The sequence below is a fragment of the Medicago truncatula genome, chromosome 5 (genome assembly GCF_003473485.1).
Source record: "Medicago truncatula cultivar Jemalong A17 chromosome 5, MtrunA17r5.0-ANR, whole genome shotgun sequence".
Taxonomy (NCBI): domain Eukaryota; kingdom Viridiplantae; phylum Streptophyta; class Magnoliopsida; order Fabales; family Fabaceae; genus Medicago; species Medicago truncatula.
This window is the reverse complement of record NC_053046.1, coordinates 38506859-38520106: the sequence shown is the minus strand read 5'-3', so window position 1 is coordinate 38520106 and position 13248 is coordinate 38506859. Positions and strand designations below refer to the sequence as shown.

General features: G+C 31.7%; 3 protein-coding genes across 3 annotated transcripts; 1 reads left to right on the top strand and 2 right to left on the bottom strand.

Annotated features, from left to right (window-relative positions):
- Window positions 1-1633: 1633 nt before the first annotated feature.
- Window positions 1634-3715, bottom strand: LOC11424521 (UPF0481 protein At3g47200). The gene is made up of 3 exons (XM_003616927.4): window positions 3095-3715; window positions 2366-2747; window positions 1634-2149 (listed from the first exon to the last, which is right to left on the bottom strand). Exons 1-3 carry the CDS (start codon window positions 3668-3670, stop codon window positions 1734-1736), a joined length of 1374 nt encoding a protein of 457 aa, XP_003616975.1. The 5' UTR covers window positions 3671-3715; the 3' UTR covers window positions 1634-1733.
- Window positions 3716-4201: 486 nt separating this feature from the next.
- Window positions 4202-12811, bottom strand: LOC11432869 (lysM domain receptor-like kinase 3). The gene is made up of 12 exons (XM_024784397.1): window positions 11876-12811; window positions 11687-11720; window positions 11569-11573; window positions 11310-11453; window positions 10896-11080; window positions 10625-10714; window positions 5630-5723; window positions 5392-5543; window positions 5207-5298; window positions 4970-5108; window positions 4778-4876; window positions 4202-4560 (listed from the first exon to the last, which is right to left on the bottom strand). Exons 1-12 carry the CDS (start codon window positions 12513-12515, stop codon window positions 4396-4398), a joined length of 1839 nt encoding a protein of 612 aa, XP_024640165.1. The 5' UTR covers window positions 12516-12811; the 3' UTR covers window positions 4202-4395.
- On the top strand, window positions 7357-10128 carry LOC11424520 (uncharacterized). Its single transcript, XM_003616925.4, has 2 exons — window positions 7357-7653; window positions 9307-10128. Exon 2 carries the CDS (start codon window positions 9359-9361, stop codon window positions 9833-9835), a length of 477 nt encoding a protein of 158 aa, XP_003616973.1. The 5' UTR covers window positions 7357-7653; window positions 9307-9358; the 3' UTR covers window positions 9836-10128.
- Window positions 12812-13248: the final 437 nt, after the last annotated feature.

Genomic DNA, 13248 nt, shown 5'->3' with positions numbered 1-13248 from the left:
TTGTATCTGAATTTGTAAACGGAGAAGGGTATGACTTTTAAGATGTCATGAATAAAGAATGACTTTTCTTTTCAACAAAAGCAAAAGAAAGATGTCAACAAGACAAAGCTCAAACGGTAAAAATATCAAAATTATTACGTTGGAGGTCATATGATCAAGGTTTAAACTACGGTATTTTCACTCATGTGTGATTCTATAATGAATGAATTATTTCATCTATAAACAAAAAAAAGTTCTCATATCCCTACAACTGTTTTTTTTTCCTTCTCATTCCACATTTTTTCAAAATTTAAAAAATATCTTCATTTTGATCCAGATTTCATAAAATAATGTTGAGTTTTGAAGAATAATTTTTTAAGGTAAACCATTTAAAACGTATGTATTGAACCATTTTTATAATGATGACTAATGACGTTAATCAATAAACTGTATAGTTTTGTGATGGCATTAGAGTTATAAATATAACAGTCGCTACACGGAAAATAAATAAATAAATAAAAAAGGAGGAGAATGTAATATTTTGATGACTTGATCTATAATTTTCTTAACGAATAGATATGAATTTTTTTAACTTATTTTTTTTATTAAGTAATTTAATGATTAAAATTCATTATTAAAGTGAAGAAATGTAGTATTTGGAATTTGAATCCCGCCTCTCACATCAGAATGTCCTTGTATTTTACACAATGACTCGTTTTATAGGTGATCTATGTTAAGCAAGACCGACAATACAACTATATTACAGCATGAGCTCCACTCCCATGTAACTTTTGTATGAGTTATACGAATTAATGTTTTTAAATCATTCTTTTTTTATTGATAGAAGAAATGACAAAATAATTATAAACTCACACATATAAATGTAAGTGTCGAGATTCGTATCCCAACCATGGTATCCGACCTAATAATTTTGCCATTATTTGTCATTCTTAATTGTATAATCACGTGCCTACACAATCTTAATTTGATTAAATCTAGTTCATTTTGTATTTAGATCGTTCATACGCTCTTTTGCCAAAAACCTCGCATGAGAGTTACTCCTTTATTATGCGTCTTAGTGCTTTGTAGGAATTATAAATGCCTCTCAAACCGAATAAAACACTATTTGGTTAAGCCGTTGGCTATCACAATCTTGCGTCCCTAGGCCATTTCAACGTGAATTTTTAGAAGCTATAAAATCCAGCTTCTAGTAAATGTGTGGTGGGAGGGATATCCACCGCAATTCCAAACACATACTAAGTTCTTTTCATTGTTCTTAATCAAATGATTTTTAGAAAAAATTTCTTGAGGTCACACGTCCCATAAATGGTCAAAGTCAAGTATGCTTAATCGTGAATTGTTTACGTCTAAGACTTAAAAAAAAAATATTGCATCTTGCTTGCTGGTATGAGTTTAAATCTTATATCATTTTGTTTATTCATGTCTCCCTCCTCTCTAAGTTTAGCAAAAGCTGCTCCTTTCCATGCCCTCAACCTCAAGCAAAACAAACGGGTCCTTAGTTGTATAGTCTCACATTTATATAATCACATAATCCTTTTGAATTTCCTAAATAAAAGTTTAAAGAAAATGCATAATAGTCATTGCCAATCAAAATAATTATTGAGAACAAAGAATTCATATAAACTCACACAAATCAAACATCAAATACATAATATTTTTAGAACAAAGTAGACACATTACACAAATATAAAAATCAAAGGAGAAAGGAAAGAACTAGGTAGGTCGATTAATGATTATGGAAGACGGGGAAACCTTGGAGTAACTGGTAAAATAGGTGACTTAGCAGGGCTTGGACTTTGATAATATTGTTTAACTGAGTATACAGTTTGAACAATAGTTAAAGCAAAAAGGAAAATAGCAGCAACAAGAGAGACAATAGCCCACGGGTTTCTAAAATAAGTTTGAATGAGATTAGCACGCCATCTTTTCCACGGTTTCTTGCAGTAATCACTCATACTCATCCTCACCACATCAAGTACTCCATGACGATCCACTGTTATGTCTTTAGACAACGAGTTAAACAATTTGGAAACAACTTTATCGCTTCCAAGAGCATTGATTATGATCCCACTTCGGTTAAGAAGTGCAACATCCACGTTACTGTCGATGATGGTGTCCATAAAGAATATAAACGATGTTACCTCGTTACCTGCATAATAAAGCAACTCATTTAGCCCTCAAATTTAGTTCTCATAGTATTAATTTTACGCGTTACTTTTGTGACTAATTGATTCTATAAAAATTAATCAAAGATGTAAATCTATTTGATACCTATTCTTAACAAGTCTTTATTTTTGTGATTATGTTTTCAAATGTGTCACTTCAAATTTAGATCTTGGCCTACATATTTGTTGGGACGGATTACCTGCTCCAACATGGAGTCGCTCGAGTGCAATGAGATTAAGGAGCATGTATTCTGTGGTGTCGTCAATCACCAATGTTGGGAGCCTAAGAACACCTCGATCGAATGAAACATCTTTTAGGCTCCACGTTTTGCTTATCTTGAATCGGATTCCAGCCTCGTGAAGCTCTACTGCAGATCGAATAATCTCTTCTCCTGCCTCTAAAGTTAACCAATTTCTTTTTGTTGCTTTGGGCATGCGTGTTGGGTGGCTTGGTCCTTCTTGAATTAGGCTTTTTCTGAACACATCCAATATGTGCATGCATTTTCCCAAGCTTTGAATTAAAGGTGTGCTAGGGTTTAATAACTTTACGATTTTCTCATTCAACAACTCATGATCATCTTCCTGTAATTTTTCATATTGCAGCTTAAATTAAAACCCATCAATAAACACTTATCCATAGCTATAAACATCCATAAACACAAAATTTGCTGAGTTGCATTTTTTTTTTTTATCAAAGTGGCTGAATTAAATGATTGAATGAGGATAAAAATGCGAAAGAAAAAAAAAACATTATATTTTTCGCATTGTGAAGTCGTCAAACATTTTGCCGACGTGGAATCGAATCTATAACATATATGAAATTTAATATCAATTGAAGTCGGCACATATAGTTGAACATTTTACTCACATTGCTTATAATTTAAGTTAAGTTCGAAATTCTACATATTCAAAAATTGGTCATAAGTTACCTGCTCCATGCCGGTTTCAGCTTGAATCAATGTACGAAGAACCAACATAGGTATTTGATTTTCGAGCATAAGCATATCACGCTTAATATAAGGCAAAACATAAAATTTCCCATGTTCGCCAAAGACAGGATCATTCTCAGCATAATCATCCAAAACACAATCATTAGCTCTCAAAATCTCCAAAATAAAACAACCATCAAGAATCATCATTTGAACAAACTTTGGTTTGTCCAATATCCAAATTGGATCAAGTGGCTTGTACGAATCTCTCAACTCTAGAACCACTTGATCAATTTTTTGGAATAACAACTCAATAGGCTTTTCACACCTCCTTAAGAAATGAAGAAGAGCTCTATGCTTGTGTTCTTCCATAGCCATCAAATGTTCCTCCCCATAATGATAAGGACCAAATGAAATTGCTTGTGGTTTGTAGGCTTTTTTGTTTAGTGCAGTTACTCTTGAAGGTATTTTGTAAATTGAATGTTTCTTCCATAGTTCCATCTCATCAGATGTTGAAGGACCATTGCTCTTTATTTCGTTATTGATTTGATCCACCCAATTCATTTCAAATTCCATGTATTTTCCTAATGCCTTATAGATTAATTAGTCATCATATTTGTATACTAGCTAGATAGGCTAAGATGTATATATTTAGAATCTTATCTTATGTACATTTGAAAGCAAAAATAAAATATTCACATCATAAGCTGTTAGACTATCAATGTCTAATTGGAATCTTCTTTTTACCAAAATTAGATAAGTTAATGTAAAGAAATGTATTGTACATTTTTTATATATCTTCAATTCCTTACTTCCAAACTTCTTGTTGCAGTACCCCTATTCTTCTGGTCTGTATGAAGAAAAGAATATCTAAGCCTGTCACCACCAGCCATTTAATTGAATTTTTATATGTATAAGGGATTGAAGAAGTGTGTGTGTGTCTTATTGACTGCATTAAACCAATGTGAAGCCCCAAACTAGAAGGCTAAGAGGATTGTAATTGCGGATTTAAACTCACATTTATCATATCAAATGTCCTAGCAATCTTTTACCATACGGAGGTTCTGATAATATGACACCGTGTTAATTATTTTTTGACAAAGATTATTGTGGTGATAACATTATAAAATAAATATTTAATTATATAAAGTGTGTACATTAGTGTTTACAAATTGAAGCAATAACACAAGGTAAAAACTTCCCAGCTGCAATAGATGATTTATGTACAAAGTACAAACCTTTTGTTGTATTGTATGCTTCTAAAAGTTAAGAAACATTACTCAATTAGGCAATGAGAACCTTCATCTCACTGACAAGAGATTTATGATAGTTTGATTTTCATCGGAAGTGTCACCATCACAATCTTCACTAGGTGATAAGAGTGACATAAGAGAAACAACTATAGATCTCATACTTGGACGTAGTAGTGGATTGTCTTTTGTACATTCTCTTCCAAGTTGTGCCATCTACAATTCAAACATTCACCATCTTAAGTTATTATGTCCAATTACAAAATCTAGCTAATGCAAAACAAATTTAGTTTAGTAACTATACTCTCATTTTATTAATAGCTTTTACATATATTTGATATGAAAAGCTATACCACATAAACAAGTTTTGTTTTTTTGTATATAACACAAATTGAAAAGAGAAAAAAAAATTGATAATGGAAATGCTTCCCACCTTTAGAACAGAATCAATTGGATAGTCTTCTCTAAGTCTAGGATCCACCAGTTTGCGAAGACTTTCTAAAGGATCAGTCTGATTAAGTGCTTCTTCAAACTGCAATACAAAAAGAAATCAAAGGTAACTTTTGTTTATAACAGTGATCGGAGGGCGTATTGTTCAGTTAGACAAAGGGGTATCTAAACCTACCAAGGCTACAAGACCCCTTGATTCAGCAACGAATTCACCTGTCTTCAGAACAGCATTCTTTGCAGAAATAAGTTCAAAAAGAACAACTCCAAAAGCATAAACATCTATTTTTGGAGAAACATCACCATATTGAGCATATCTGGATATAAATCAGCTAATTAATAATTCAAAAGTAAAAGACTAAAGAGGCTTGTTTTCTACAAAAAGAAACTTCTCTAAATTTAATACACAGCATACTCTGGTGGCATGTATCCAAATGTTCCGACAAGACGAGTCTGAAGTGTGGAGTTTCCAACTTCAAGAAGTTTGGTCAAGCCAAAATCTGCAACCTGAATTTAGAAACCATGTATAGTTTAATTAATATTAAAGAAGAAAATGAGAAATTGGAGCAAAAATTATATTAAGATTTGTCACAAAGTTACCTTTCCACGTAAGTTTTTGTCTATCAATATATTTGCTGATTTTACATCACGATGGATATACATAGGCACAGTATGTTCATGAATGTATTCAAGGCCTCTTGCTGAATCTAGAGCAATTTCCACTCTACTAGACCATGGCAATGGTTCTTTACCTGGAATTATGTTACGTCATTAATAATTTTTTGACAATATTGTAAGATCGCATAAAAATATTAACATTTTTTTCTTTCTTTTATACCTGTACCATGCAAATATTGACCCAAGTTTCCATTATCAATGTGTTCATATACAAGGAAAAGTGATCCTTCAACGCAATATCCAATCAACCGCACCTATATTGTTCATAATAAGATTTAGAATGTAATTCAAACTGTTTATGCAAAACGCAAGTTAAAAATTTCTAACAATTGAAAAAATCGAGTGTTATACTAAGGAATTAATGTAATTTTAAGTTCTTAAAATGATTTTTGTATGATTGTTTCAATTGACTTGAAATTGTCTTTCTAGCACTGTCTAAGAAGTCAAAAGAAATAATTACTATTTTTTTATTTTTATAAAAGATTGTGTATTATGACTTTCACAAGAACTTGAATTGTATTGTAAGTCACAATTTTCTTTTATGATGTCTTTAGACAATATCTTTAGAACACTTACGAGATAAAATTCTTTTTTTTTTTTTTTTTTTTGTTCAGTAGCTTATGAGGATTGGATAGACCATGCTGACATACAATAACCTACGACAGGTCATACAATACTTTTATTCCCTTCTAAAATAGAGGAAGCTTAGGCTTTTTTTAAAGCTTATTTAGATAAAAAGATCAGGCTGCAAACCATAAAAAAAATCTCTTAAGTCTATCAACTTAAGTAAATATGAATGATATTATTTATTCCTAATATTATTAAGTTATATTTTGTACTTTGAATTAAATTATAATTGTTTTAACCTTTTCAATATTTAAATTTATTAGTATACATTAATTTATTAGTATGCTTTGGGTTTGAGTTTCTATTTTTATATAAAAGGTGCAATAAAGTGGTAATAAGGTAATTATTTACATTTGTAACGAGATTCAAGGTGGGTAGCTATATCTCTGTTACTTGTCTTGTACATGTGTTTTGAAACGAGAAAAACTCAAACTCATATCCATGCTCAATCAAAGTGGAAAAAATCCGTCAAATTAGGATTGATTCATGTGATAAATGTGGGTACGAGTTTTGCTGTCATGTACTTACTACACATTTAGCACAAAACTTTTAATAAAATCTCTAAACATAGGGTTAATTAAATAAATTATCCTTATAAATATTCAAAATTTTATTTTTAATCTCTACAAAATAAAATCATACTTTTTAATCCTTTTGACATTTTTTTTTTTTTTGGTTTTTATGGATAAAAAGTGTTGACGGAATTTTTTTACAACGACTAAAAATACTGATAAAACTTTTTACAAGATTAAAAAAAATGCGATTTTACTAAAAATGAAATTTCGAATATATAACTATTTTTTTTTCTTCAAAAAAAAAACTATTTTTTGTTTAATTAACCCAAGATAATATGGCAAATTCTATGGTACACCCAATAAATTTGGGTGTATCGGTACACTAAGTCCTAAAATTAATAATAAATGAGTTGTTTTTTTGAAGAAAAATAATTATTTTCTATCATTGACAACTAAGATAATTAAATTTTATATACCAAAAGCTTCGACGAAATAAAATTTAATTTTTAAGAATTTTTATTACTCAACAATGAATATTGATTATTTTTTATTATAAAATATAAATTTTGTAATATGATCCTTATAAATAATGAAATGATGGTTTTTCTTATGAAATGATGTTTTCTAAAATATAAATATTGACAAATACTTTTTTATTTTATTAAAGTGATCTTTAATTCATATATTTTGTGAAACAAGAGTACCAGTACACTCAAAATTGTGAGTGTATTATGGAATATGGAAGTTCCCGGATAATATAGCTTGTTGATTCCCACACCTTTCTCTTCCCACTCTTTTTTGCGCGTCTCTCTCGAACACGGAAGTGTTATGAGCTTCTCTGTAACTCCCGAGTGTTATTCTCTCTCTATCTCAACTCGTTCCTCTCTCTTCCCACTCTATGCCTGAAGAAGATAAATCAATTGAAGCAGATCTAGAACTAGGTTTTTCAGAAGAAACACGCGATCCAGCAATAATTTCTTCGTTGATTTTTTAGTGCGAGCAATAATTTGTTCATTATGCTGCAACGTTGTTCAATTGAAAGGTATTTTTCATTGATTCTGGAATAAATTGTTTTATCTATGTTTCTTTCATGTTTTGATTTCATCAATCTCAATTTGTTGTTGTATAGTTCATGCTATGTTTTTAATTGTTGCTGGATGTATGCTCTATGATTCATGTTTTGACTCTTCGTGCTTAACACTTAACTGCTAGTGATAGTTAACCTATGATATGAAGCATGCACTCGGACACACACAGACGCTGATACGACACGTCAGACACATAATTTGAGAAAATTAGACAATTCAATGTAATCACATGTGTCCTGTCATCGTTTGATTTGATACGCTATGTAGCACGGACACTTCTCATAGAAGGCGTGTATGCTTTTCGACATGTGTCCGACACTGACATTAATTACATTCAATTTTGCCATTTTCTTAATTACTACTAGCGTCGTTGTGTTGGTATTAGTGTTGTGTCCAGTGTCAGTGCTTTATAGCTGACATGACACACCTTCGATCATTAGTGTCGTTGTGTTGTGTAGCAAGTGTTAGAAGGATGCATAAACTCATTGCTTCAGGTTTTGGGTTAAAATGTGGTTTCCAACTCATCTGTATGGTTGCTCTGGGCCCAATATAGATAATCCCCCGAACTCCCTTTGTGACCCAACATTGTGCTAAAGAGGAGTTGACTCTATTATTGAATCATGTTATTATTTCAATTTATAATTGCTGCATATAGTTTCAAGAGCAAATGCTATTTGACAAGAGAAACTAGTCTCTAGTCTTTTGAATTTGATAACTTGTATGGAATCACACTTTTTGTGAATGCTAAATAAGAAGAAATTTCGTAATTTTGGTTATTCGAACACTTTGAAAAATGAGAGCCTTAATAGGAGGTTTGGTTGAGTGGTGTTTGGTGTGTTTCAAGTGGAATTCGATTTTGGAATGAAGTTTCTGATTCAGGGATTTTGATCCCTAATATGCCTTAGCATAGAAAAACATTGCCCTTGTTTTTATTTCTTAGTGGGGGAGAGTCTGTGAATGGCATGAAAGCTCCTGCAGTGCTTCTAAAAATGGTTTTGAATTTTGGTTTTATTTTCAAAGGCAATGATCATAGGCATTGTCTTCTATTAAGGTAGACAAGAATGTTATGGAAAACTTCAAAGGTGGATTGTACGTTTATCTCTATTTGTGGTTTCTTGTGTGGAACTTTAGAACACATCAGCTATATTTCAATTTCTTAACTATGATGATAAATTGGTTGATGGTTTATGAGGAAGGAGAGGTGAAAGAAGCTAAAAAGTTGTGACTTATGATGATGAATGGTTTTGTTATCTGATGGTTCTGTTGTATGCTTCATGTTTAGAATGGTTCTGTCATATACTTTGTGCTGTTACTGAGTTCAGAATTCACATGGTTCTACTATTTACAGAACTATATGTCCTCAAACTGCTTTCAGAATATATATATATATATATATATATATATATATATATATATATATATATATATTCAATTTGTCAATAGTATCTTATTCTTCCTCGTGCATTTTGTTTCTTTTTGAGCTGGCTGATGCTTGATTTTGCATATGTGCATTCAGTTTCTTATTATGTTTGATTTTGTATCTTCCATATTTTACTAATTCCTTAGCTGGTGATGCTTACCCTGACCACTCATTGTATTGCTTTCAGCCCTTTTTTCATTTTCTTGCCTTAGAAGGTTATACTTACTTGGCAAAAAGAAATGGGTGGTAGTGTAGATCCTTCAATACTTTCAAGAAAACGTAAAAGAAATGAAGAGGTGGCAGAGCTCGAGGAAACAATCTTCATTGTTTTTAGTGTTGTTACTGTGCTATTGGGTGCAATAGCTTGGTATCACAACAAATGTATTGATTTAGAGGAACCAAGCTCCGCAACAAAGAAAAAAGTACTATGTACTCGTGCTAAGAAGAGAGACGAAGAGAGGACAATCAATTCTATTATGAGAGATGTGGCTGAGTCATTGAAAGACCTTCTACAAGTTACTAAAAAGAGGATGGAAGGAAATTCTCAAGAAATGGTGCAAGAAGTGTTGAATGAAATGAAGATGATTATTGATATTGATGATACTATACGTTATAAAGCAATCAATTGGTTGATTGAAAATCCAAACAGATTGGCGATTCTCAAAGCTCTTCCGTTGATTAAGAAGAAGGATTTCCTCTTGGCTTCCATGTCTTGAGACCAAGGTAGTTTTAGTTGAATTTTTGTTCATAATTCTCTATCACTTTTGATTTCAACTTAGTAAGTCTTAGGTAATCCCAATGTTCTAACTTCTCACCCTCTTGGAGGAGCAGCGACTTGAAACATTGTATATTTTACTAATTTTCTAATACTGTTCAATTGATGGTGCTCTTTTTTTATTTGATTTGCATGTATGCATACTTTATTTTGAACATATTATGTCTTATCCCAAAATGTTGGTCTGGATCAAATTCTGCACTTGACAATTGAATGATGACAAGTTAAGTTTAACTATGCAACTTTATTTGAGGATACGATGTTTGTTGTGGGAATTATTACACTTGGTGTGTGTGTTTTCCGTAGATTACCTTTGTTGGAGATAAATTACGTAAACAACAACTACAACAAAGCCTTTTCTCACTAAGTGCAGTAGGCTACAAGTTTCAAACGACTTCATAGCTTCGAAGATTAGATAATCCTATTCGATGCATTACACTAAATGTGGGCACCTCGACGTTTACTAGTGCAACATTTATGATGCAATGGTTATATCTTTTGTGACGTTTTTTTAGGGGGGTCTATTTATTAAGACTATTGCGAGGAACAGTAGAAATTATTTTGATGGATGGTTATAGTACTATTTTTTTCTCCACAAAATCACACGGGAACGGGATATTTGCTTTGTTGTTGACAGCATGATGGTTCTTCAAACAATATAGATAAAAAGATTATTTATCTTTCCTAAATATATTATATATGACTTAAGATGTTTAAAAGGATGGTATACCAGATTCAAGTGATGAACATGTGTTAAGACCTTCAACTCACAAAGAAATTCTGACGATGCTTGCACATCCATCTTCTTAATTGCTGTTTTCTGCATACAATAAGTTGCATGAGAGGAAATCAATGAAAAACGTGAAGGAAAAAAAAAAAAAGGTTTTACTTTCTTTCCAAGTTATGACAAAGAATAAAAGTTATTTGAAAATATTTTATAGAACTTGTTCAAAACTAAAATCAAAGTACACTCTATTAAACAAATTCATGTAGTTTCGTACCTCGCCTCTAAGTTCTGCATAATAGACAGCTCCAAATCCACCTTGACCAATTTTATTATCCAAGCTGAAATTATTTGTCGCCTTTGCTAGTTCTTGATATGAAAACTCTGTTGACTTTGCCACCATAATGCCTGTAAATACAGTAGCATGCACACTGGATCCTGAAGTTTCATACTCTGCACTACCTGAGACAAAAGTCAGAAAATATAAGCTATTACTATTATCAGAGGAAATATGGTTAAACTTTTTCATATAAGTAGTAAGTTGTTTCTATAAGCTATCATGGGAAGATTATTGAAATAAATAAACAACTTCTATTATGAGATATGCTATTTTCTTAAACTCTCTCAAATATTGATTCATGTGTGTTTGTATTATAAGAACATAGAATATGAATGCAAAATCTACTATTACCATCTTGAGTTGAAAGTGCTTCAGCCAGTTTAGTTTTCTCTTCTTCCTTCTTTTTGAAGTATCTGACATATATATAGATAACTAATAATAGAAGTCCAAATATTCCTGCTATTATTATACCCACAGTTGCACCCTTAGCAAGACCTGTTCGTATAGAACAAACTTTAAATTCAGGCATTGACCTTTTTTACATTCTCATATTGTTTGTGAACAAAGAACAACCATCAAGCTAAAAACATAATCATCATAATATACCTACCTGATCTGCAAGAGGGAAAAAAGGAAAATGAAAGTTAGAAAACTAGAATCAAACATGAAGCAATACATGCTTCTATAAAGCATTCAAAATGAAAAGCGAGATAATCAAAATTACCCACCTAGGATACAAGGGAACATAATCTCCATTTTGATCTGCAAAATTAAAAATAAATACCAAATTCATTAAAAATTATAGCATATATACTTTGAAGAAGAATAAAAGAGTAACTTAGCAATTTACTACTTATACAAAGTACTTTGATCACAACATCAAAAGGTGGTGAAACAAAAGGAGAGAGTATACATACCTCTTCCTGGAATGAACACTATCCCACTTCCATTGCTGAAATTGACACCAGAATTGTAACTCTGTATCAACCCTTCATCAAGATTAGATTGGTTTGCAATCTTCTGAAGAGTATCATCAGTTCTGAGTGGATAGGTAATAAACAAGCCATAATCTTTTGAAATCTGGCTGTTCCCACAAGAACAATTGACAGTTACATTAACCTTAGCCTTAGCAGGTATATGATCTTGATCATAACTATTGAACTTTTTCAAAAGCTCAACTGTAGTCAAACTTGCATAATAAGAATTGGCAATCAAATCATAAGTATCTCCTTCTTTTGCTGAGTATTCAAATACATGTCCCAGAAAATCACCTCCAATACATTCACATGGGAATGGAATGTTGACTCTAGAAAAGGCAAAAAGATTGCCATTTTTGGATACTTTGCCTTTATTGTAGCTTATTATAACATCAGACAAACTAGACACTGACACAATCTTTGATTGCATAAAGCTTGTTATGTTTTGGTACGTAAATGGAAGCATGACATGGTAGGAAGCTAAGGCTACATCACACCCCTTCACACACTTGGACTCTACTTTGGAAAAAACACATTCCAGAAACATAAAGAACAATAGTAAACCATTTTTTAGTTTCATTGAGTCAATAAGAGACAGAAAATCAAAATGGCTTCTGAAGTAAAGCAAGAAGGAGAAAAAGAAATTAACTCAAATAACCTTAAACTTGATTTCTAGACTCTATATATATTTGATTCACGTATACTCGTGACTTTGATATTATCCTTGATTGTATTATACACGTTATTGCTAATGATAGCACAAAAGTTTATTTTTCTAGAAAAAATTGTATATTTATTTTGATGTTAGAAATTGCTTAATACACCTTGCAACGCCAATCCTGTCGGCAGCTGTGAAACCATTTCGCATTGTGCCACTCCATAACTACAACAAACACCATAATTTCCATTTTAAATTATAATCCAAGTCAATGCATATGTGCTTCGTTGACTTCCCTATCATAAAAATCAATATCTAATCTACTTTGACAATACCGGTTAAAATTTCTGTTTAATTTGATATTCATTTTGATTCTTATATACAAACATGCAGGGTGGATCTGAGATTGAATTTTTAGTGGGGCTAATTTTTTTTTTTTTTTTGGGACATCCAGGTTTGTTCAACTCCTCCAAGCCACTAGACGAACGTTTAATACGTTGTCTTATATTGAAATATAAGATATATATTAGAAAATATAGGCTGTGCTGGTGTGGCAACAGCCTCACACAGATCCGTCCCTGCTAACATGCATGATTAGAGAATGATAATTTTGTTTTTTCTTTTTCCTCTGGCACTGTCCAAAACTGATATTACA

Bases quoted from the DNA above. Each gene is read 5' to 3' on its own strand.
- LOC11424521 (XM_003616927.4), bottom strand. From the start codon at position 3,670: ATGGAATTTGAAATGAATTGGGTGGATCAAATCAATAACGAAATAAAG. The intron at 2,748-3,094 runs GTAACTTATGAC...GAAAAATTACAG, and splicing joins CTGAAACCGGCATGGAGCAG to GAAGATGATCATGAGTTGTT. The intron at 2,150-2,365 runs GTAATCCGTCCC...TTTATTATGCAG, and splicing joins GCGACTCCATGTTGGAGCAG to GTAACGAGGTAACATCGTTT.
- LOC11424520 (XM_003616925.4), top strand. From the start codon at position 9,359: ATGGGTGGTAGTGTAGATCCTTCAATACTTTCAAGAAAACGTAAAAGA.
- LOC11432869 (XM_024784397.1), bottom strand. From the start codon at position 12,515: ATGAAACTAAAAAATGGTTTACTATTGTTCTTTATGTTTCTGGAATGT. The intron at 11,081-11,309 runs GTAATAGTAGAT...CTTTTGTCTCAG, and splicing joins AGCACTTTCAACTCAAGATG to GTAGTGCAGAGTATGAAACT. The intron at 4,561-4,777 runs GTGGGAAGCATT...TTTGAATTGTAG, and splicing joins CAATTGATTCTGTTCTAAAG to ATGGCACAACTTGGAAGAGA.